This window comes from Schistocerca americana, chromosome 4, assembly GCF_021461395.2.
Source record: "Schistocerca americana isolate TAMUIC-IGC-003095 chromosome 4, iqSchAmer2.1, whole genome shotgun sequence".
NCBI lineage: Eukaryota > Metazoa > Arthropoda > Insecta > Orthoptera > Acrididae > Schistocerca > Schistocerca americana.
Genome location: NC_060122.1, coordinates 714,794,289 through 714,817,818, shown reverse-complemented (window position 1 = coordinate 714,817,818; position 23,530 = coordinate 714,794,289). Strand labels below are relative to the sequence as shown.

General features: G+C 45.1%; 1 protein-coding gene across 5 annotated transcripts in view; it reads right to left on the bottom strand.

Annotated features, from left to right (window-relative positions):
* Positions 1 to 23,530, bottom strand: part of LOC124614045 (juvenile hormone esterase-like) — a 496,653-nt gene that overhangs the window by 324,726 nt on the left and 148,397 nt on the right. For 3 of the 5 annotated variants that reach the window (XR_006979685.1, XM_047142877.1, XM_047142878.1), the window contains exons 3-4: positions 15,819 to 15,977; positions 15,784 to 15,787 (exon numbers count right to left, since the gene is read on the bottom strand). Coding sequence is in view for 4 of the 5 variants with exons in the window: in XM_047142877.1 (XP_046998833.1) it covers positions 15,784 to 15,787; positions 15,819 to 15,977 (163 nt within the window). In the remaining variant the exon portion in view is untranslated. The remainder of the gene's footprint in view (positions 1 to 15,783; positions 15,788 to 15,818; positions 15,978 to 23,530) is intronic. The other 2 variants (XM_047142879.1, XM_047142880.1) reach the window with 1 other exon arrangement.

Below are 23,530 nucleotides of genomic sequence, written 5' to 3'. Positions count from 1 at the left end.
GGCAGGCCGCTTGTAGCTGTGAGGTGAGATGAGTCATCCTACATTGGGCAAGTCGACTGCTCTCAAAATGGCTTGGCCTGTACCTGTGCAGATGGCGTGGCAGGGGAGAGGACAGCACTAGTGGTAGCGACTCCACTGCACCCTAGGAGAGGTGGAATTTGGTGGCAAAAGCTTACATATACAGGGTCTTTAAAAGACTATGCAGTATTTCAGGGAATGATATTGTGCATCAAAAAAAGACAAAAATGTCTTATGACCATGGGTCCTACAAAGCATATGTTCATAGCAATGCATTACTTGTCCCACTACAGACGACTACCCAATAATTAACATTAATTACAACTGCTGGGATGGAATACTGTGAAATAGAAAGGCATCACAAACATGTGGTTGCAGATGTGAGCACCTTTGTTGCCTTGGTGCTCCGTATCATAACAGGCTCAACAGTGTGCTGGGAAACTGTTGTGCAATATCGATGTAAGCGTTAGTTGCCCCACTGGTCTGCAGTGAGTTCTTTCGTTTACACTGTATGATTGTACTATAGTCTTGTTATATCTGCTAATGTTCACAGACATTTCTCCTAAGTCCATACCATGATGTTTGGCCTACTTAAAGATCACGTTTAAAGTATATGTTATTGTGGTGTTTGTGGTGCAGTACAACTTGATTTCTCTCTTACAAATACTCTGACACAACCTAGCAATCGAGGCCTTTTATTCCACTAGGGAAATAGCGGACATTATTTGTATTGGCGTAAGCTATCGACATCATACCGGTCGGCAAAGATGAAGTGCAAAGAACGATTAGTAGGCGCTGGATCAAGTTCCCCTATCACAAGAGCAGCCAGAGGCACACACCCAAGCAACACACCATCAATGCCCTCTCGACAGCATGTATTTAGGCCGCCACGGCTCACTAGCTGGTTCCTCCCCCCTTTTCCCCATCATAGGTCCAGGTCCCCCCCCCCCCTCCTTCTGCCGCCCTGTCACCTGTATAGTGCTGTTGTAAGTGAGTGTTCAGTATTGTGCGACCCCTGCCAGTGTTGCGACAGCTGCCATAGTGTCGCTAGTTGCGTTTTTTTTTTATCTCGTGCGAACAGAAACCAGACTGACGCCGTGTTTTTTAATTGTGCTTGCCTACTTCTTCATCCGCATCGTCACTGCAGTGTTTTTGTATTTTTTATTCCACAACTTACCGCCATTTTACAGTTTTTTTTACAATGTCACCGTTTTATCGCCTGTTTTTCTTGTTTGTTTCTATTCTCATTATGTTTTTTAACTTTTCTGTAGGCTGTAGAGCAGCTGCTGCCAGCCCGCCCACCCCCCTCTCTGGGGGAGGGGGGGAGGGAGGAATTGAAATCCAATAAAGAAAAAAAAACTACACTACTGGCCATTAAAATTGCTACACCACGAAGATGCAGTGCTACAGATGCGAAATTTAACCGACAGGAAGAACATGCTGTGATATGCAAATGATTAGCTTTTCAGAGCATTCACACAAGGTTGGCGCCGGTGGCGACACCTACAACGTGCTGAAATGAGGAAAGTTTCCAACCGATTTATCATACACAAACAGCAATTGACCGGCGTTGCCTGGTGAAACGTTGTTGTGATGCCTCATCTAAGGAGGAGAAATGCGTAACATCACGTTTCCGACTTTCATAAACGTCTGATTGCAGCCTATCGCGATTGCGGTTTATCGTATCGCGACATTGCTGTTCGTGTTGGTCGAGATCCAATGCCTGTTAGCAGAGTATGGAATCGGTGGGTTCAGGAGGATAATACGGAACGCCGTGCTGGATCCCAACGGCCTCGTATCACTAGCAGTCGAGATGACAGGCATCTTATCCGCATGGCTGTAAAGGATCGTGCAGCCACGTCTCGATCCCTGAGTCAACGGATGGGGACGTTTGTAAGACAACAACCATCTGCACGAACAGTTCGACGACGTTTGCAGCAGCATGGACTATCGCCTCGGATACCATAGCTGCGGTTACCCTTGACGCTGCATCATAGACAGGAGCGCCTGCGATGGTGTACTCAAAGACGAACCTGGGTGCACGAATGGCAAAACGTCATTTTCTCGGATGAATCCAGGTTTTGTTTCTAGCATCATGATGGTCGCATCCGTGTTTGGAGACATCGCGGTGAACGCACATTGGAAGCATGTATTCGTCATCGCCATACTGGCGTATCACGCGGTGTGATGGTATGGGGTGCCATTGGTTACACGTCTCGGTCACCTCTTGTTCTCATTGACGGCACTTTGAACAGTGGATGTTACATTTCAAATGTGTTACGACCCGTGGCTCTACCCTTCATTCGATGCCTGCGAAACCCTATATTTCAGCAGGATAATGCACGACCGCATGTTGCAGGTCCTGTACGGGCCTTTCTGGATACCGAAAACGTTCGACTGCTGCCCTGGCCAGCACTTTCTCCAGATCTCTCACCAATTGAAAACGTCTGGTCAATGGTAGCCGAGCAACTGGCTCGTCACAATACGCCAGTCACCACTCTTGATGAACTGTGGTACCGTGTTGAAGCTGCACGGGCAGCTGTACCTGTACACGCCATCCAAGCTCTGTTTGACTCAATGCCCACGTGCATCAAGGCCGTTATTACGGCCATAGGTGATTGTTCTGGATACTGATTTCTCAGGATCTATGCACCCAAATTGTGTGAAAATGTAATGACATGTCAGTTCTAGTATAATGTATTTGTCCAATGAATACCCGTTTATCATCTGCATTTTTTTCATTTGTGTAGCAATTTTAATGACCAGTAGTGTAGTTGGCCTTACTCACTCACTCAATCATCCAGTTTGGCGTCTGTCGGTTTACCAGTAGGGCGGGTTTAGTTAATCACAAGCTATGACAGTACATAGCGACCAGATTAGTGACTGTAGTGGGACTAGTTTTATTGACATTACATCACTGTGCAAGAGGAGCTTGTATCACAAAACACGGATTCTATTCAAGATAAGTGAAGTTACAAGTTCATGTAAATAAAGAACCGTATTAATTCACGCATGCATTTGTGTCGTAGAAAGAGGATACCGGCCACCCTTAACATCCACTCTCTTGTTTCCTTGTTGTACAAGACGACAGTGGCGAACGAGGATAATTTAGTGGCAATCAAATTTAATCAACTTGGCCGAAGATTTTGCGTGCTTCTCTTGTGTTTTAGCTTGCAGCGGTGCTCGTGTTCAAGTGTTTCTATTTGCTAATTTTTTGTTGTGTTCCTTCATGTATTCCTGTAGGGGAGCCGCAGAGCTAATCACAGTTCTCTTTTTTTCAGAGGATTTGCTTCCTTTTTCATATAATGTATTTGTGTAAACCATGAATTCCCCGTCCCCTCCACTCACTGCCCCCGCGCCTCAGCCACAGACGGCCCAGGTGATGGATTTAATACAAGTTATTCAGTTTCAGAGCCGACAAATCGTTACCTTACTGGCGACTGTACAACAGCTACTGACTGGACAAGCTGCGTGGGCCGCACAACCGCAACCAACAAGCGAACCAGTACAAGTGCCGCAGGCCAGTATACAACGTTCCGGTAGTTTAAGGAAACGGAGGAGGAGTGAATTGAATACCTGACTCGGTTCCAATCACATTGTCAGGTTCCTCGTGCTCAAGGTACTCCAAAGTTACAGTACTTCCTTTCGATTGGGGGATCCCCAGTGTTCAGGTTAGTACAAAAATTATTCCCAACCGCATCTCCCGACGAACTCGTCTGTGAGCAAGTAATCGCTGCGTTAACTAAATTCAATGACCAGGAAGTCCAAGTAGCTGCAGCTAGAGATTAGTTCTTTCGCTTGCAGAAAAAGCCGGAGCACACGTACCGCCAGTGGTACACGGAATTAACGGTTATGACTAGGAAGTGTAAATTTAAGTGTAGTCGTGGCAGCTTTTATCGTGATTTAATGATACGTGATACAATAGCATTCAGTGCCCCAGATAGTAGGATATGGGATCAGATCTTAAAGTACTCTGATCCATCTCTTCCCCACGTATTGCAAATCTTAGAGTAATATCGTTCGGGTGCCATAGCGGCCGATAAGTTTGACCAGACCCCAATATGTGGGGTCGAGTTGCCCCTGTTCGCGACATTCCCAAGTAGCCACGACAACGAGCGCGTACACAGCTACGCAGATAGCCACGTAGATATGTAAACAGGCCCGTGAATTTATTGAAGTCTTGCCCTACATCTTTTACTCGCCGTAAAAGATAGGATTTCCCATCACATAACGCGACGTGTAACATGTGTGGGGAAAAAGGCCATATCCAAACAGTTTGCTTGCAACGACACAAAAACGCCAATTTTGCCTGCTCCCAGAAAAAACAGGCTCGTGCACATGCAGTGAATGCTGTGTATTCAAAACTGACAACAGATTCTGACGAAAGTAAGATTAAAGTTGTGCCTCCTTCTCGCCCTAGTGCTGTGCAACGACGCTCTAACTATTTCTCATTACGAGCTGCTGGCCGTCGTGTGAACTTCCAGTTAGGCACAGGAACCTCGGTAACTTTGCTTAATCGTGCCACGTACGAATAGTTAAGCACACCACGGCTTTCTAAATCTAGCAAGCACATCACTGCTTACAACAGACAGGAAATTCCAGTGTTTGGAAAGTGTAGCTTGCCTGCCACTTACAAATCTCGTGCTAAGAAAGTGAATTTTACTGTGCTGAAATCAAGAGACAGTGAGGACATATTCGGTTTAGATGCCTTTGGTTTGTTTGAACTTAGCGTCCAAGACAATGTACTTTCAATGTATGCTTTTAACCAAAATACAGTATAGCTAGCGTGCTTAAAGAATTTACTGAACTATTTTCAGAAGGGTTTGGGAAAAGCCAATAACTTTTTAGCGTATGTTACACTGAAAGACAATGCACAGCCTAATTATTTGAGACAAAGTAGCCATTGAATCGAAAGAATAGCAAGATAATGGTGTAATTGCTCCCATTCAAGCTAGTCAATAGGCAAGTCCTCTTGTTTTGCTGTGTAAGCCTTCTGGTCCAATTCGCATTTGTGTTGACTGAAGTCTACAGTCGATCCACAGACAGTAGTTGACACTTATCCCTTACCTCACCCAGAGGAACTCATGGACAGGCTTGGTGCAGGACGTTACTTTTCTAAGACAGATTTCGTGTTGCCTACTTGTAACCTCCATTGGATGAAGACCCACAAAGTGTTTGTTGTAAATATGCACTTAGGACTGCTCAAGCATTTGCGTTTGCTCTTCGGCAGTGCTTCCGCACCCGCCATTTTTCAGCGTTATTCGGAACAGCTGACTGCAAAAGAGCCATTTTGTTCAAACTACCTTGACGATTTTGTCGTCTTAGGTCGTACACCAGAGCAACACATTGCCAATTTGCATACTCTTTTTCGAGAGTTGTCAGAAGCAGGACTGAACTGTCGTCTCGAAAAGTATGACTTACTTCAAACTGAACTACAGTACTTAGGTCATGTGATAAAGTCAGGGTGTGCACCCCCTCCAATCTCATTTGTTTGCAATCTGTGACCTGCCTGTTTCTCACAATGTGTCTGACCTGCAGCCAGTACTAGGCAAAATGACATATTACACTCGGTTCATACCGAATGCCGTTGAGATCGCGGCTCGATTGCATCGCTTGCGTAGGAAAAATTTACGTTTTATGTGGACCAAACACTGTCAGGACGCATTTCAGGAACTGAAAAATGGTTTACTTAGTGGCAGAAGAGTAGTGCGTTTGGAGCATACCAAGCAGGTAGTTTTGCAAGTAAAGCTTCTTCCTACGGTATCGGCTCAGTGCTTTCGCACACAACTGGTGCACAAGACAGACCAACTCCTTTTGCCTCAAATTTGTTAGCTCAAACTCAGTGCCATTATTCTCAAACAGAAAAAGAAGCTCTCGCTATTGTTTATGGTGTGACCAAATTTCATCACTATTTGTATGGTCGCAAGTTCGTTTTACTGATAGATCACAACCCGGTTCCTAAACACAATGCCCTAAAATTGCAGTGTTGGGCTTTGTTGCTTTCGCAGTATCAGTATGAAATTGTGTACAGATGTACGGCGAAGCATGGCAGACTGAATTTGATGCATATGCCGTATCTTGTTGCCAAATCGTTGCGCAGAACTCGGAATTGCTGGAATCTTTTCCCTCGCACTACTTGAAGATTGCTCAGGTCATGGAAGCAGGCCCAGATCTCAAGATTTTGCTGCGTTACATTCGCACGTCTTGGCCTCGTTTATTGAACGGTATCAAGAACTCAGGTGTGCGCCGATATTTTGCACGTCGGCATAACCTTTCAGTTCAGCAGGGTGATTCCATTCAAAATGACAGTGGACAGTAGCGTGCAGCCATTTCCAAAGTTTTGCAAAAGGATGTGTTGCGATTCCCCCACGAAGGACACTGGGGAATGGTTCGCACTAAACAGTTAGCGTGCCGGCACTGTACTTGGGAGGGCATGGACGCCCACATTGAACGGATGACGTCAGTGTGGCGCAAGCGTGAAAAACAATCCGCTCCGCCCCAGACATTCGCAGCTTGGCCTACGACTCAATCGCCATGGCAACGAGTGCACATAGACTTTGCAGGATCATTTTGGAACACTTGCCGGCCCATAGTGGTATGCTCTTTTAGCAAGTTTTCGTTTGTGGTGCCTATGGCTTCAACCACATCACTTAGCACAGTTTTAGCGTTGTCCTCTCTATTTTGTACAAAAGGTTTGCCAGAAGTACTTGTCAGACAATAGACCACAGTTCACTTAACGTGATTTTGAACAGTTTTGTGAACGAAATGGTATTCTTCATCTAACAAGCACTCCGTTTCACCTCCAGTCCAACAGAGAAGGAGAACAACGCTTCGTATGCACTTTTTAACAACAGAATGCGAAGCTTCGCACCACCCACACATTGAAACAGGCGCTGCAACTCTTTTTCTCCTCCTGTCGCTCCCACCTACGAGACAGACCATCACCGGCGGAACTTCTGCTTGGCCGCCGCCGCCGTCAGGCGCTGCTTCACTTGCTACAGCCACTGCAGCATCCGGGACCACCAATGGTCCGCAAGTATCGCTTTGCGCCGCGCCATCTTGTTCTTTTCAAGATTATTGGCAACTGTGGGCTCTGGGACAGAGGCGTGATCCAGGAACACATTGTCTCTTTTATGTACTTGATCGCAGGTTACGATGGTTTGCAGCGCCGCCTCCAGAATCAAATTCGTGTGCCATTTTCCCCGTGCTTCTGCTGCTTTTCTTCCCCCAGGTTCACGGCCTCTCAGGACCACGCGGCCTTCACAGGCGCCTGCCTGCTGCCGCCTCCACGGCACCCAGCAGGAGCGGATGGACGATGCACCCTCGCCTCCGCCGTCCCCGCTCGCCGACCCGATGGAGGTGGGCCTATCGTCGCTGTCGCCGTCGCACTCATGGCCCCTGGCCACGTCCTCATTCCTGGATCTGTGCCCAGGCAGCATTTTTCTAGAGGCTGTTCCTGTTGCCTCGCAAGCCAGATGGTGGGGTACGGTCAGAAGTACACCATCCTTCAGTCACGGCTCCTAGCTCACCTCTACATCCAGCATCCTGCCTCCCCCCACACCCCCACCATTGTCGTTCGCATCCTCCCTACACGACAATGGTGCTGCATTTCGGATTTCGGGCTGGGGGGGGGGGGGGGTGGAGAAATGTGCTGGAGTAAGCTGTTGCCGGCACGCTGGTCGGCAAAGATAAAGCGCGAAGATGTAGGCGCTGGGTCAAGCACACCTATCACGAGAGAAGCCAGAGACACACCCCCAAGCAACACGCCGCCAGTGCCCTTTCGACAGCATGTATTTAGGTCACCGCCGCTGACTGAAGGCACTCACTCACTCATCATCCAGTTTGGCGTCTGTCAGTTTAAATGCAGATTGGATTTAGTTCAGCAAAGGCTACGACAATATATAGCGACCAGATTAGTGACTATAGCAGGACTAGTTTTATCGACATTACATGAGTCTGCAAGAGGGCTATTACAGATGAGCTTTTACCACAAAACATGGACTCTATTCAGTTTAAGTAACAGCTTCCTGTCCATGTAAATAAAGAACCGTATTAATCCACGTGTGCATTTGTGTTGTAAAAAGAGGATACTGGCACCTGTAACAACATCCTCTCCCTTGTTTCCTTGTGGTACAAGAGTCTACATGATTTACTGCTATGGTTTAGCAGATGGAGTTTATCTGATAGCCTGCAACCTGTACACTGAACGATTTCCAGCATGCAGATTCTTGGGGAAACAGATCCCGTAGCACCCAAGAAAAGTAGACATTGGAAGGCCTCGTTCAGTTCACATGTGTGAAATGAGTAGCGTGTTCTAGGTACAGTGGACAACAATCCTGGAACCAGTGTGCACTGAATAGCAGCAGCTGAAGGTGTTAGTCATCCTCTGGGTGGTACCTCATGAGCAGTTGTTATATCTGTCCTATGTTCAGCACGTCCAGACCCTTAAGGAGCAAGTCCATCCTGCCAGAGTGCAGTTCTGTCAATGGTTCTTGCGGCAGTGTGGTGCATATCCACAGTTTGCTTCCAAGATTTTGTTTACTGATGACGTAGGGTTTACATGAGGTGCAATTGTCAATTTCTGTAATCAGTATGTGTGGGCTGATGAAAAGAAAAGGATGTGAGGATTGATTCTCAATCAATGTAACGTTAGGCATTCATGGCGATGGACTATTAGCCCATATGTGCTACCACAGAGATTTACCAGTGATTGTTATCACCGCTTTCTGAAGAATGTACTGCTTGTCTTGCTGGAGGATTAGCCTTGTCAGGACAGACTACAGATGTGCTTCATGCATTATGGTGCACCAGCATCGCGTCGGCATTGTGGACCGGCTGGGAAGTTTCATACCTTGGCCTGCTCGTTCCTTGGACCTACATACACTAGACTTCTTGTTAAGGGGTTGCATGGAGCAATTGGTTTGTGCCACTCCAATAAACGACGTGCAGACGCTACAAAATAGTGTCTTCCATGCATCTCAGCACATTCAGAACCAACCATGGAAATTTAAAATAGTGCATGAGTCCTTACACCGAAGGGCAGAGGCATGTATTGAGATGATTAACATCATGTTGAGCACCTCCTATGAACAAGTGATCATATGTTACCGTATGCTTTGTAGGTCTCATGGTTTCAGACTTTTTTTTGTTTTGATGCACAGACATTCCCTGAAATATTGTATATATTTTTTAACGCCCTGTATACATATAACTCGCATAAGTTGTAAGCTACAGCTAGCGCATCTGCAAAAGATAGTATTAACAGCTTATGTCAGTATGACCAATAATTTGACAACTACAGGGTGTAATGGGTGTATGCGCAGATATTTTATATGGCGTACATTAATATACACACAACAGTGTGTTGGTTACTTTTTCTCTGCATCAAACAGTCTTTCCACAAACATGTAACATAATTTACACCTAATGTCTTCTACATAGTCGTAACTGCACCACTAAGTGCATTGTGCCTGTCAGTATAAACTGTTTTGAGCCCACGTGTTCAGCCTTAAACATGACCTGTTGCCCAGAGGAAAATAAGCACTAATTACTTGTTCTTGCCACACATAGTTGGAGGTACTACTCAACCTAAAACATACTACTTGTAATAGTTACAATTATTAGTCTGCAGCTGACGTAAATAGTGATTTAATGTTGTACAGTGCGCAGTTCTTGCTCGTGCCCCTAACACTCTAACCTTCAAATAGAAATAGTTGTGAAAACGAAGGATCAAGCAAAGCGAGATCGACCCCATGCTGTCAGAAAGAAAAACGCTGACTATGACGAAGCGCCATGTGGAAGTTACGTGTGACAACACTTTCGACAATATTAATAAAAAATAAAATATTATTCGCCTTCTTCTGTATCTTCCGGAAATAGTGAAGCCTTGGGAAGTAGGGCTTACTAATAGTTATGCTTTATTTGCTTTATCGAGCGAATGGAATTGCTAGTAGGGTCTTGAAACCCTCTCTAGCACAACTTTTAATATGATTTTTGCTCTCTCGTTTACCTCTTCTCATTATAAAGAACCTTATAAGCGCCTATGGTGCACGAAGACTGCAGTGCCATATTATACTGCAAAGAAATAGTTATGAGAATACTTAAAATGTGCAGGTCGACAATTAGCTGAGGCGGCCGCACCGTCCCAAGAAAACGATGAACTCTCCTGGTGCTCACAACGAGTGTGTTCTGCGCACATCATTTTGTGCTAGCTCCAGAGGCGAGAGGCAGCCACGCATACTTTCAAACTACGGTGTGACTCTAAGTTCCGCTGTACTGAACATGTTATGCTGGCATCCATATCGTTTTACTTATCTGTTTGCATCATGGCAACTACACAAAATGCAGAAAAGTGCGATACTTCCTTTCAAAAACCGTATCGTTGAACATTTCCATACTACGATTGTATTGGTGGCGTATACATTAATGGAGATTCATTATGGTGAGGAAACTGCTAACAAACAAATCTGGTGTAATTAATAATTATTTTACCAATGGGGACACTCTAACAATCAAAGCATCAGATTAAAGAGCTTGGCCCCTCGCACGTCCTAATGTACCCACTTTTTTTAATATTACATTTCGCCGACGAAGCAGGTTTTATATAAATTTGATCAAAATCCTATTCAGTTAATAATACAAGACAGCTACACATAGTAGCAATGCAACATGTGCTAGAATACACACCAAAAATGGTTCAAATGGCTCTGAGCACTATGGGACTCAACTGCTGAGGTCATTAGTCCCCTAGAACTTAGAACTAGTTAAACCTAACTAACCTAAGGACAGCACACACATCCATGCCCGAGGCAGGATTCGAACCTGCGACCGTAGCGGTCTCGCGGTTCCAGACTGCAGCGCCAGAACCGCGCGGCCACTTCGGCCGGCAATACACACCACTCACCATTCGTATGATACACAGGGCGGTCAGAAACAGTCTGAAATCTTATAAGAGTAGGCTGTGGTGAGAAATAATTGTTAAGAAAAATATTCGATAGTCTGCGCCGCTTCCGATTTCTCGTTGAAGTCAGCCAATCAAGCAGTTGCGTTCACACACTCAAGTACTTGCATGCGCTACAGCGCGGTAATACACAGACGTCTGTGGGTCTGTCAGTTACCATTTGTGGCGATGCAAATTATCAGTTAAAAGTGCCTATTTTGTAAATGTTAAGCTTAAGCTACGTGGTTGAAAGCTATGTTTACATCTACGTCTACATAGATACTCCACAAACCACCGTATGGTGCGTGGCGGAGGGTACCCTGTACCATTAGCAGTCTTTTCCTTTCCTGTTCCACTCGCAAATAGAGCGAGTGCAAAATATTCCTCCATATGAGCCCTAATTTCTCGTATCTTAGCTTCGTGGTTCTTACACACAGTGTACGTTGGTGGCAGTAGAATCGTTAGAGAGTATAGAATATTGTCGACGTACTGCTGTGCTGTAAGGGTGCCGCCGATGACAACCAAACGGGTCCTGCTATGAAAATAAATGGCATCTACACCATCACTCCTGGCTGTCAGACTTTACGATGGACGACCGGCAGCTTGGTATCGCACTGCTGTCCCGGGCGTCACCAGACACGTCTTCGCTGGTCAGTGGGGCTCCGTTCAAAGTGGGACTCAGTTCAAAGTGGGACTCATCACTGAAGAAAAATCTATTCAAGTGAATGAGATCCCCTACCCGACATGCAGGGGTGATGGTCTGGGGTGCCATGTCATTTCATTTCATAACAGGACCCCTTTGGTTGTCATCCGTGACCCCCTTACAGCACAGCAGTGCGTCGACGATATTCTACTCTCAGTTTCGTTGCCGTTCGTGGTAAGGCGCCCAGTGCTTACATTTCAGTGAAATAATGCTCACTTGCACTCGGCGAGAATTTCTATTGCTTGTCTTCGTGCTTTTGAAACTTGGCCAGCAAGGTCGTCGGCTCTCTCCCCAATTGACAATATTTGGAGCATTATGGTCAGGGCCCCCCAACCATCTTGGTATTTTGACGATATGACGCGCCAATTGACAGAATTTGACATGATATCCGTCAGGAGAACATCCAACAAGTCTTATCAAACAATGGCAAGCTGAATAACTGGCCGCAAAAGGCCCGGAGGTGGACCAACGCGTAATTGACTTGTCCAATTTGTGGAGATCTATCTTATGAATGAATCATTCATTTTTTCCTGAAATTCTAATCGTTTCTTTGTACATATATATCACATTTACCGATTCCCGTCCCATTCGGATAATTCCTTCATGGTGCGATAGTTTTTTCTTTTTCTTTTTTTTCTTACAACGCATTTTCGAGCCAGGTTCATTTTTGCCATAGCCTCTAAATCGTCGCTACACAACTGTCACACAGTTCTCGTCGGTTACTGGTTCTTTATACACTCCTGGAAATGGAAAAAAGAACACATTGACACCGGTGTGTCAGACCCACCATACTTGCTCCGGACACTGCGAGAGGGCTGTACAAGCAATGATCACACGCACGGCACAGCGGACACACCAGGAACCGCGGTGTTGGCCGTCGAATGGCGCTAGCTGCGCAGCATTTGTGCACCGCCGCCGTCAGTGTCAGCCAGTTTGCCGTGGCATACGGAGCTCCATCGCAGTCTTTAACACTGGTAGCATGCCGCGACAGCGTGGACGTGAACCGTATGTGCAGTTGACGGACTTTGAGCGAGGGCGTATAGTGGGCATGCGGGAGGCCGGGTGGACGTACCGCCGAATTGCTCAACACGTGAGGCGTGAGGTCTCCACAGTACATCGATGTTGTCGCCAGTGGTCGGCGGAAGGTGCACGTGCCCGTCGACCTGGGACCGGACCGCAGCGACGCACGGATGCACGCCAAGACCGTAGGATCCTACGCAGTGCCGTAGGGGACCGCACCGCCACTTCCCAGCAAATTAGGGACACTGTTGCTCCTGGGGTATCGGCGAGGACCATTCGCAACCGTCTCCATGAAGTTGGGCTACGGTCCCGCACACCGTTAGGCCGTCTTCCGCTCACGCCCCAACATCGTGCAGCCCGCCTCCAGTGGTGTCGCGACAGGCGTGAATGGAGGGACGAATGGAGACGTGTCGTCTTCAGCGATGAGAGTCGCTTCTGCCTTGGTGCCAATGATGGTCGTATGCGTGTTTGGCGCCGTGCAGGTGAGCGACACAATCAGGACTGCATACGACCGAGGCACACAGGGCCAACACCCGGCATCATGGCGTGGGGAGCGATCTCCTACACTGGCCGTACACCACTGGTGATCGTCGAGGGGACACTGAATAGTGCACGGTACATCCAAACCGTCATCGAACCCATCGTTCTACCATTCCTAGACCGGCAAGGGAACTTGCTGTTCCAACAGGACAATGCACGTCCGCATGTATCCCGTGCCACCCAACGTGCTCTAGAAGGTGTAAGTCAACTACCCTGGCCAGCAAGATCTCTGGATCTGTCCCCCATTGAGCATGTTTGGGACTGGATGAAGCGTCGTCTCACGCGGTCTGCACGTCCAGCACGAACGCTGGTCCAACTGAGGCGCCAGGTGGAAATGGCATGGCAAGCCGTTCCACAGGACTACATCCAGCATCTCTACGATCGTCTCCATGGGAGAATAGCAGCCTGCATTGCTGCGAAAGGTGGATATACACTGTACTAGTGCCGACATTGTGCATGCTCTGTTGCCTGTGTCTATGTGCTTGTGGTTCTGTCGGTGTGATCATGTGATGTATCTGACCCCAGGAATGTGTCAATAAAGTTTCCCCTTCCTGGGACAATGAATTCACGGTGTTCTTATTTCAATTTCCAGGAGTGTAGTTACCCATCAGAGTTTAAGAAAACAATTTTCCCTTTCTCCTAAAGATTCCCGTTCACTAAAAATTTGCGGTACGCTTTTGTAAGCCATATACCAGCCTGTTATGATCCCAGCAGCATGGTTCTTGATTCATTTGATGTATGATTCCAAATGCTGAAGTAATAAGCAAGATTTTATCGCAAAAATGGTTCAAATGGCTCTGACCACTATGGGACTTAACATCTGAGGTCACCAATCCCCTAGAACTTAGAACTACTTAAACCTAACTAACCTAAGGACATCACACACATCCATACCCGAGGCAGGATTCGAACCTGCGACCGTAGCGGTCGCGCGGTTCTAGACTGAAGCGCCTAGAACCGCTCGGCCACAGCGACCAGCAAAGCGAATGTTCAGAAAGTTTAAACATATGTTACTTAAGCTAACAATTCCCTCCCCAGAAAAGAATGGCTTATAAACTTTGCTTTGCAATAAGGCACAAACACTAGCTTTATTGATTCATCCCACAAAAGTTATATGCTGTAGGACTTGTACAGCATACGGTGCCTCAAAAGTCGCCACACAGTTATCTACTAGTTCTGTTGAGTGAATGCGTGGTGTCTGTTATTTCGGGCATTTTCGAAAGAACAGACACCACGTCGAATCCGCAGCTATAATATATTATAAGTACATTGAAGGTACAGAGGGGGAGAAAGGAAAGGAAAGGAAGAGGATGGCTACTGTCGGCTGCATCGGGATATTACGCGGTATCAGCGGCGACGAGTGATAACGTGTACTGGACCGGGATTCGAAACCGGGATCTCCTGCTTACTAGGCAGGTGTGTTAACCACTACGCCATGCGGGAGACAGGAGTATAGCAATTGTGCGGACTATCTCGGCACACCTGACGGTCGATTGACATTCCCATCGAGCGTCACCTACATCATAACTCTCTCCATTTCCTCCATGGTCGCAACCCTGAGATTCCCACAGGAGGTCAGACGTATTTGTGCACCTGCAATGAAGAAGGTGGATCCATTGCCCAGCTAGGCGTATAAGTTGTATGAATGTACGGTGTCTGTTCTTTCGGAGAATATGTAGCGGACAGCAATGATCCCTTTCTTTCCCTTTCCTTTCTTCCCCTCTCTGCCTTCAATTTACATATTAGTTCTGGCTGGTTCAAATGGCTCTGAGCACTATGGGACTTAACAGCTGAGGTCATCAGTCCCCTAGAGCTTAGAACTACTTAAACCCAGCTAACCTAAGGACATCACACACATCCATGCCCGAGGCAGGATTAGAACCTGCGACCGTACATATTAGTTCTGTTGGTTGACTTACTTAGGCTAACTCTTACTCAATTCCTCTCATGTCCTCATCTGATATACATGGTTGGCTCTTATTTCGTGCCGGCCGCGGTGGTCTAGCGGTTCTAGGCGCTCAGTCCAGAACAGCGCGACTGCTACGGTCGAAGGTTCGAATCCTGCCTCGGGCATGGATGTGTGTGATGTTCTTAGGTTAGTTAGGTTTAAGTAGTTCTAGGGGACTGATGACCACAGATGTTAAGTCCCATAGTGCTCAGAGCCATTTGAACCATTTGAGCCATCTTATTTCGTCCTGTGCAAAAACACAGTTTGTTGAAATTGCTTACATCAACAGCTCAGCTCATGAATTTCTTCATTGTTTGTTTATTGCCAAATCGGAAACTAAATGCTCTCTGTGGTGGAACTGACAACTCACATCTTCCATACTAAAGATGCAGAAATCTTATACAACGTTGTAACCACAAAATTCACAACTGATGCAAACTGGCTATTGGCTCGAGCACTCTAGCAGTCAATTACACAACTGTCAGCACTCAAGCAGTGGCAAACGAAACTTTAGATCGCCTTCCTTCCACCGGTATGTAGATCATTCACATTCAGTCCACATATTAAAAAATAAAACATAATTAAATTGGGTCCACATGTTTGTTTAACAAGGTACTCGCTCGCGCTGACATGGGTGCTAGCAAACATACCTCTGAGCTTGGGAGTCGCGGCGTGTAGACGTTGAGGTAGAGGCAGTCTTCCTGCCCCACCACAACGGGCTGCTCTAGGAAGTAGTTCTTCTGCGTGCACATAGGTGCCTCCACCGTCGCATCGCGCTCACCCTGCCATGGCTCTGCTGGGACGGGCGCCTGCAACAATTTCACTTCTTACTTATTCGCATTTGGCCTGGCAGTAGGTGGACTTTGTTTGTTTGGCCACTGATTCAAAGTACTTAACTGATATATAAGTAATGTTTGTACGATAATACAGTGATTATGAGATGTCTGATATGATTTCGATGTTGTTCTCAGTTCTGTGATTTCTCGGGACTTCAGTGGTGTGGTCGCCTGGTAACGGTAGGAACTGGTTTCTAACAGAGTAAGATTGATTAAGGTGATATAGGATGGTGAGTCAAGAAATAAGTCGCAAACGTCAGAATATTGTACACAGTTTGAAATTTCGTGCATGTGTGATTATTGAAGGGGGCAGCACATGTCAGATATAAGACAACCCCTACACACTATTCTGCAATCAGAGGTTAGTAAACTACTACTTGTGCAAGACGGCAGATGAGCAAACTAGAACAGTGTACAGTTGAGCATATTTTGTGGCCAGAGAGCCGTCCATAGCGAGTGCTTAAACCGAAATGGCCCCAATACATAGAGAGAACTGTATTTTATGGAAATCTGTGCTTATTTGGCTCCACAAGTTCCAGAAGTACGGAAAAGATATACAAACAAGTAGTACCTCGTTGCCCTCTGTGATGTCACAGTGGTACAACAGTGTAACACATGGAAGAAACATACTCAAAGATCGTCATGTGACACTCGATGATGTAGTGTGCTCCCTAAATTGTTCTCAAGCAATCGTGTAAAAAATCATTGATTGTTCAGTGATCGAGTCTTGTGAAGTTTGTACACATGGTTTCTCCCACCAGTTAACTTCAGAGCACAGATGGAACAGAATGGGCCTATCCATGAATTACAGTGAAGCGGGATACAGTTTCCTAATGCTGAACATAACAGGTGACACGGCCCTCTTCCCCATGAGAATCAGGTTCTAAGCAGTTCCGTTGCTATGCAATGTCACCGCGACTGTGTTTCAGATCATGCAGGTTGCCAATATCTGAAAATCCCATCATTGGGGTGGACCCTGTAATGGTACTTGAATTTCGTAACCATTACGGCGCCTCACCTCAACCTCTTGATACCAGCAATATTCTACTGTGTTTCTGTAAAATAATTAACATATTTCTGTGACAACATTCAGATTTGATTTCATTAATGTAGAAGTACTTTGATACATCGATATGTTTATATTGCAATGATATTATTCTTATGTGTATTCTTTCTTTTGTCACTATGATCTTTGACGTACTTGTAACTCCTGGGCGCGTAAGCGGTTATTAGAGAGTCAAGTCTTGGTCGTCATGTTGAAAAGACGCAAATTGTAGTCAGTTTATGAAATGTGACCTTTAACGGTGAGGAAGATATTTTCAAGTATGTTTTATATAGTGAAGTGATGTTGCAACAAAAGTAATAAAAAAGTAGTGTAACTTAAATTCGGAGTGCTGATTACTTTTTTACATCACCATTGTCTTAACTTGCAAAAGTTTAATCTTCAAGAATGGTTTATGAAACACATCTATAAAACTTTTGAATATTGCAGAATAACACGTAGGCCTCTTTGCATCCGAGCTTGGAATCATCACTACCTAGATTTTCGACGATTGAGCCATGAGTTCACAACGAGACCAGCGTGGGAAACACGAAAAGACGAGTGCCTAGTTTATCCATTATTTCAAGAAATGACTTTATTAACTGTGCTTTAATGATACCTGCCACATATTATAACTTTATTGTTGCCCGAAAATGCAGTGTTTAGCAGCGTGAGCAATACAACAATCATAATTAATTTTTGACCTTTGTTGTGGTAGGGTTGTTAGAACCCGCTGATGACACATCCTACCACATCACTCTGCGGGAAGTGCAACATATTATATGCCACAAACCAGGTGGATCCCTGGTACCCTGTCAGCTCCTGTGTTTCTTGTAGATGACGACCTCTGGCCGTCAGGTGTGGCTCGTATGGGGGCCATGATTCCCACCAAAGACCACTTGACTAAAAACGTTTATATTTTTACATATACCAATTTCCAAATTTCTTAGATAATATTCAGGAAATAGTCTAAAATGGCTAGGTATTCTAGAAAATTACAACTTACACAGTACAGTTTTGAGATACTCTCTTGCAGACTCGCCAGCATCAGAGATCGTTCAAGCCAAGAAAAGGTTCAAATTGACAGGCTGGCTGTACCTACTGACAACAAATGCGACACAGTTTGTGAGCCACCAGGTAAGATCACCAAACCACAGGAAGTAAAATACAGCAAAACCGAAAGGGAGAGGCCATCCACTGAGAAAGAAACATAATTACTGGGCAATGCGAGTACTAGCCCACGTTGCATTGTTGCCAGATTTCTGATGACATCATCCAACATTGCCAGATTCCTCCTGCACTCCTCTCCCCACCCCTCTGTCATCACAGTGGATCTGTGCCAATTGCCATAAGTACAAAATGACAGGTAATTCAAAAACTGGCGGAAAATCCTCTAAGCACAATTTTGCCAAATGTAAAATATCAGAAAATTGAAAGTTCCAAGTTAGTAGGCGTAGCCCAACTGCCCTAAGTATAAAACCCAAGACAGTGTACATAGAACACGTCCTTCTAGATTTTCCCCAGCCCTCTGACATCAGAATCCAAGATGGCCACTTGTCAAATCCAAGATGACATGGTTGCCAGGTCATTTGTCCGAAGAATACAGTACAAGTACCCAGTAGTGCTAAGTGTAAAATGGGGGGGGGGGGGGGGTAGTTTGCATTCAAAAATCCGTTTGTCTTATCTATGAATCCACTTGTTCTATGCTCAGATGAAACAGTTTCTCACATCCCAGTTCCAGCCTACTTGTGCTGTTTAAACAAATGCCACCATGACTGGGACAATATAGAAACTATTTTATTTACTAAAACGAACACTAGTCACATTAGGAAGGGCAGCAGAGCTAAGAGCTTTTGCTGACGCCACCCAAGGGGACGGTGCATCCTGACAACCATCACTAGGCCAAATGTCAATAGTTGCCTGCAGGCTGCTGCTGCCAGCCAGGTAGGCTAAATGCAGCCACCACAACGTGCCTCACAGCCATCCAGTGGGAAACTGTATGCTGAACAATACCCAAGTGTGCTGCTGTCGCTCACCCAATGTCTCAAACAGAAAGACATCACTGGAGTATCGATGGCAACCCATCCTGAGACCAATCGCAAAAGCACACAATGCACCACTGCAATGTGAAAGTAATATATATACTGCCAATAAAGAACGATTCAGTTATCAATAAACTGTCAAAGAGTTAACACTGCCAACATGAAGCATCAGCCTGCATTATCATCATGGAAGTATCATCAATGTCTCTCTCTCTCTCTCTCTTTGTGTGTGAGTGTGTGTGTGTGTGTGTGTGTGTGTGTGTGTGTGTGTGTGTGTATGTGTGGGTGGGTGGGTGGGTTTGTGTGAGCGTGTGCGTATTGTTTTCAGATTTTTTTTATTACCAGATGAAGCACTGGTGTGGCCACTGATGAAGCTGGCACATACTAATATTCAGTACTTCATTTAGTTGAAATTCAAGCCAAAGTAAATCTGTCAGCATTGTAATGATCTCAGATCAAAAATTTACCCAGTTGTGATATTTGAACACTCATGGTATGAATTGTGGTAGTAAAGTGATATTGTCCACATCAGAGTGGTGTCAGTTGTGTAATAACTCAGTGGGTATCGTGGGCATGCTTGCTTGTAACACTCAAACACTTAAATTGTTAGTAGGCAATCACAAATCAGTGCAGGCGACTTCCCATGAATAATATGCAGAAGAAGACTTTTAAGATTTTAATGTATCCTAATTGTAGCTAGCAGCATACATTATGTGTATATTCATACACACATATAACAGTACGCCGTACACACTCGACAAGGCTTAAGGTGAAAGCCGTAAGTAAATAGCTTTTATGAAAATTTATGGACCAATTTAATGGAACTATCATGACAAACACTGCATGCTGCTGAGGAAAATGCGGCTTAATGTTTCCATATGTGCTTCACATTAATAATAGTATGAGCGTAGCACACGAGATGTGATAATATTGTTTTGCTCATAATCGAGCATGTGCAGTCGACAAAACAAAACTTTTTGCATGAGAAAAGTCTAAAACCCACATTGGGCATTCTCAGTGTGTACAGCCATATCACAAATTTTGCCCTGTTAAAGCGGCTATGTTGGGTTATGGCTGCATCATATTAACATACCAGTGACACATACTGCACATAGCATTGGAAATTAATACAATTTAAACATTATACGCAGAAGTATAATATATCAACCGTGGTCGCGAAATACATAATTATCTGAGTGGCAGCACTAGATTCCGTCTGAAGGTAGTGTGTGGTAGTGTCACTGTCACAGTCGAAGTGCCTGTGAGTCAGAGTTTGGGTCTGCATCCTACCAATACCTTTTATGTCCCCGTCGTAGTAGTTGCCAACTGCCTTTCATTAGTAGCTATCTTGTCTTGGTGAGTAGAAGACTGGGGCGTATTAATTGTAGTCTTTAAGAAAACTACTGTAGACTAGCAAAAACTTTATCACAAAACTCACAACATTTTAAACACAATTCATCAGGGTTACTGTAAGGGCATTCGTTTTATAGGAATGAGAACATATTAAAGCCTTGTGGAGTAAAGGATGTTAGATCAGATTTCTAGCAAAATGTTGTCTTTCACAAAATTCGTATTTCAAATGTAGAAGTTAGTAACCAACCAATTAAATATTCAGCTCTTTCACACGAATGAACTGGTAATTATGTACTTCCTTCCAAATTATGCACTCAAATGCAAGCGGCAAGCTCACCAGCAGTCCTTTTGCTCTTACATTCGGAACATTAAAATTCACTATCATTCTCAATTTCGAAAACTATCACGTCGAAATTAAGTTGCCGAAGAGAAAGTTTTCTCTGCATGCACGCAACTGTTCATAGACGTAACAGACAGAATGGGAAATCACATGCACAGAAAAAATCGTTGAGAAGAAGCTGAATGAGAAAAGATTATTTAACGATGATTTCATAAATGTTAGTTTGGAAATAAAATTACGAATATGCTGGGAGAAATAAGTTCAAGTATCCAGCGTAATGAGTCTGAGTAAGGCGTCTGAACTCCTTCAGATGGACAAAATCAGGTTGGGATGTGTGTAATGATATAAAAGAAATAAATACGTACGAAACTGCACGATCTTTCAACCGACAGAACAAGCGTATAATATGGTATTCCAACGGAAATCACGGTGAGTTTCTCCATGACTTTAAAGGAAAATAGAACTCAGTAAAGTCGGTGGTCTGTAGGTATAAAACTACACATGCAAGATGATGGAAAGCGCTACGCTTTGCCTTATTGCAAATAGAATTTATCTTGAAAACATAACTACGTTTGAATTGACATTGACTTAAATTTAACTAGAAGATAAAACAAATGTAGTGTGACTAGGGACTCTCGTCGGGTAGACCGTTTGCCGGATGCAAGTCTTTCGATTTGACACCACTTCGGCGACTTGCGCCTCGATGGTAATGAAATGATGATGTTTAGTACAACACAACACCCAGTCTCTAAGAGGAGAAAATCTCCAACCCAGCCAGGAATCGAACACGGGCTCCTAGGATTGACGTTCTGTCGCGCTGACCACTCAGCTACCGGGGGCGGACAAAGCAAAACATGATATTAATGAAAACGATTTTGAATATAATAGTAAGCTATCTGTTATGAGAGAGTTCGCTAATGTGAGACAGTTACATTCTGTTTAATGTTAGTGCTCAGCTCTGTTGGCAAGTATCAAAACTTATTTCTCACAGAAACTGCGGCGTAGAGCAGTAACGACGAGACAATTATGGAGCTGGACATTATTCAGAATCATTTATTTTAAAAATATTGAATTTAAAGTTTTTGGAGAGTATGTGCTTGAAGTACTTTAACGTCTGAAGCTGAGTAGCTGTTGCAGCAATATTCTTCACAAAGTACTGTTTCATTCGCTGTGGTGAACTGTCCTTCAAATTGAACAGCTAGGTTTCTAGTGCAAGATAGTTTATTAGTAATACACAGTACCATGTCTATCCTAATATATGACAGTATCGCAGATCACGTAGGACCATGCTATCTCATATTAGGATAACTTCAGCTTGCCAGTCTAGTAGCTGGATTCAGACTCATATTTTTATCAAGTGGTTTTGACAATTTCATACCCTCTGTAAAGCCATTTAGTGATGATCCTGTTGCGCTAATACTTGATGGGCTTCATACACACACACAAAAAAAAGTTTTGCATCACCCCGGTTCCCCGAACTCCTGAAGATAGACGTTGACTGTGGATATTCTATCATAGACACAATCCCTTTGATTGTACAGAGATGTCACTAAACTCACCCGAAGATGTAAACAGCAATGCAAGAGCAGCGCCTATTAAAAGGAGGGCGTCCGTCAGCCCATCAGTTCCGGTCATTCCATCAGGAAGGAGGTACACGGCTCGTGTTGTCTGTTCAACCATGCCTAGATGGTCAATACCGCTGTTCACTCGCGTACGCATTGTTACTTTGGGTCAGGAAGGGCTCTCAAAAAGGTAAGTGCCCAGGCGTCTCGGAGTGAACCAGAGCGACGTTGTTCGGACATGGAGAAGATACTGAGAGACAGGAGCTGTCGCTGACATGTCTCGCTCAGACCGCCCAAGGGCTACTACTGCAGTGGATGACCGGTACCTACGGATTATGGCTCGGAGGAACCCTGACAGCAACGCCACCATGTTGAATAACGCTTTTCGTGCAGCCACAGGACGTCGTATTACGACTCAAACTGCGCGCAACAGGCTGCATGATGCTCAACTTCAGTCCCGACGTCCATGGCGAGGTCCATCTTTGCAACCACGACACCATGCAGCGCGGTACAGATGGGCCCAACAACATGCCGAATGGACCGGTCAGAATTAGCATCACGTTCTCTTCACCGATCTGTGTCGCATATGCCTTCAACCAGACAATCGTCGGAGACATGTTTGGAGGCAACCTGGTCAGGCTGAACGCCTGTCCAGCGAGTGCAGCAAGGTGGAGGTTTCCTACTGTTTTGGGGTGGCATTATTTGGGGGCGACGTACCCCGCTAGTGGTCATGGAAGGCGCCATAACGGCTGTACGATACGTCATTGCTACCCTCCGACTGATAGTTCAACCATGTTGTTGTTGTGGTCTTCAGTCCTAAGAGTGGTTTGATGCAGCTCTCCATGCTACTCTATCCTGTGCAAACTTCTTCATCTCCCAGTACCTACTGCGGCCTACAGCTATCTGAATATGCTTAGTGTATTCACCTCTTGGTCTCCCTCTACGATTTTTACCCTCCACGCTGCCCTCCAGTACTAACCTTCTTATAGTCAAGTTGTGCCACAAACTCCTCTTCTCCCCAATTCTATTCAACGCCTCCTCATTAGTTATGTGATCTACCCATCTAATTTTCAGCATTCTTCTGTAGCACCACATTTCGAAAGCTTCTATTCTCTTCTTGTCCAAACTAGTTATCGTCCATGTTTCACTTTCATACATGGCTACACTCCATACAAATACTTTCAGAA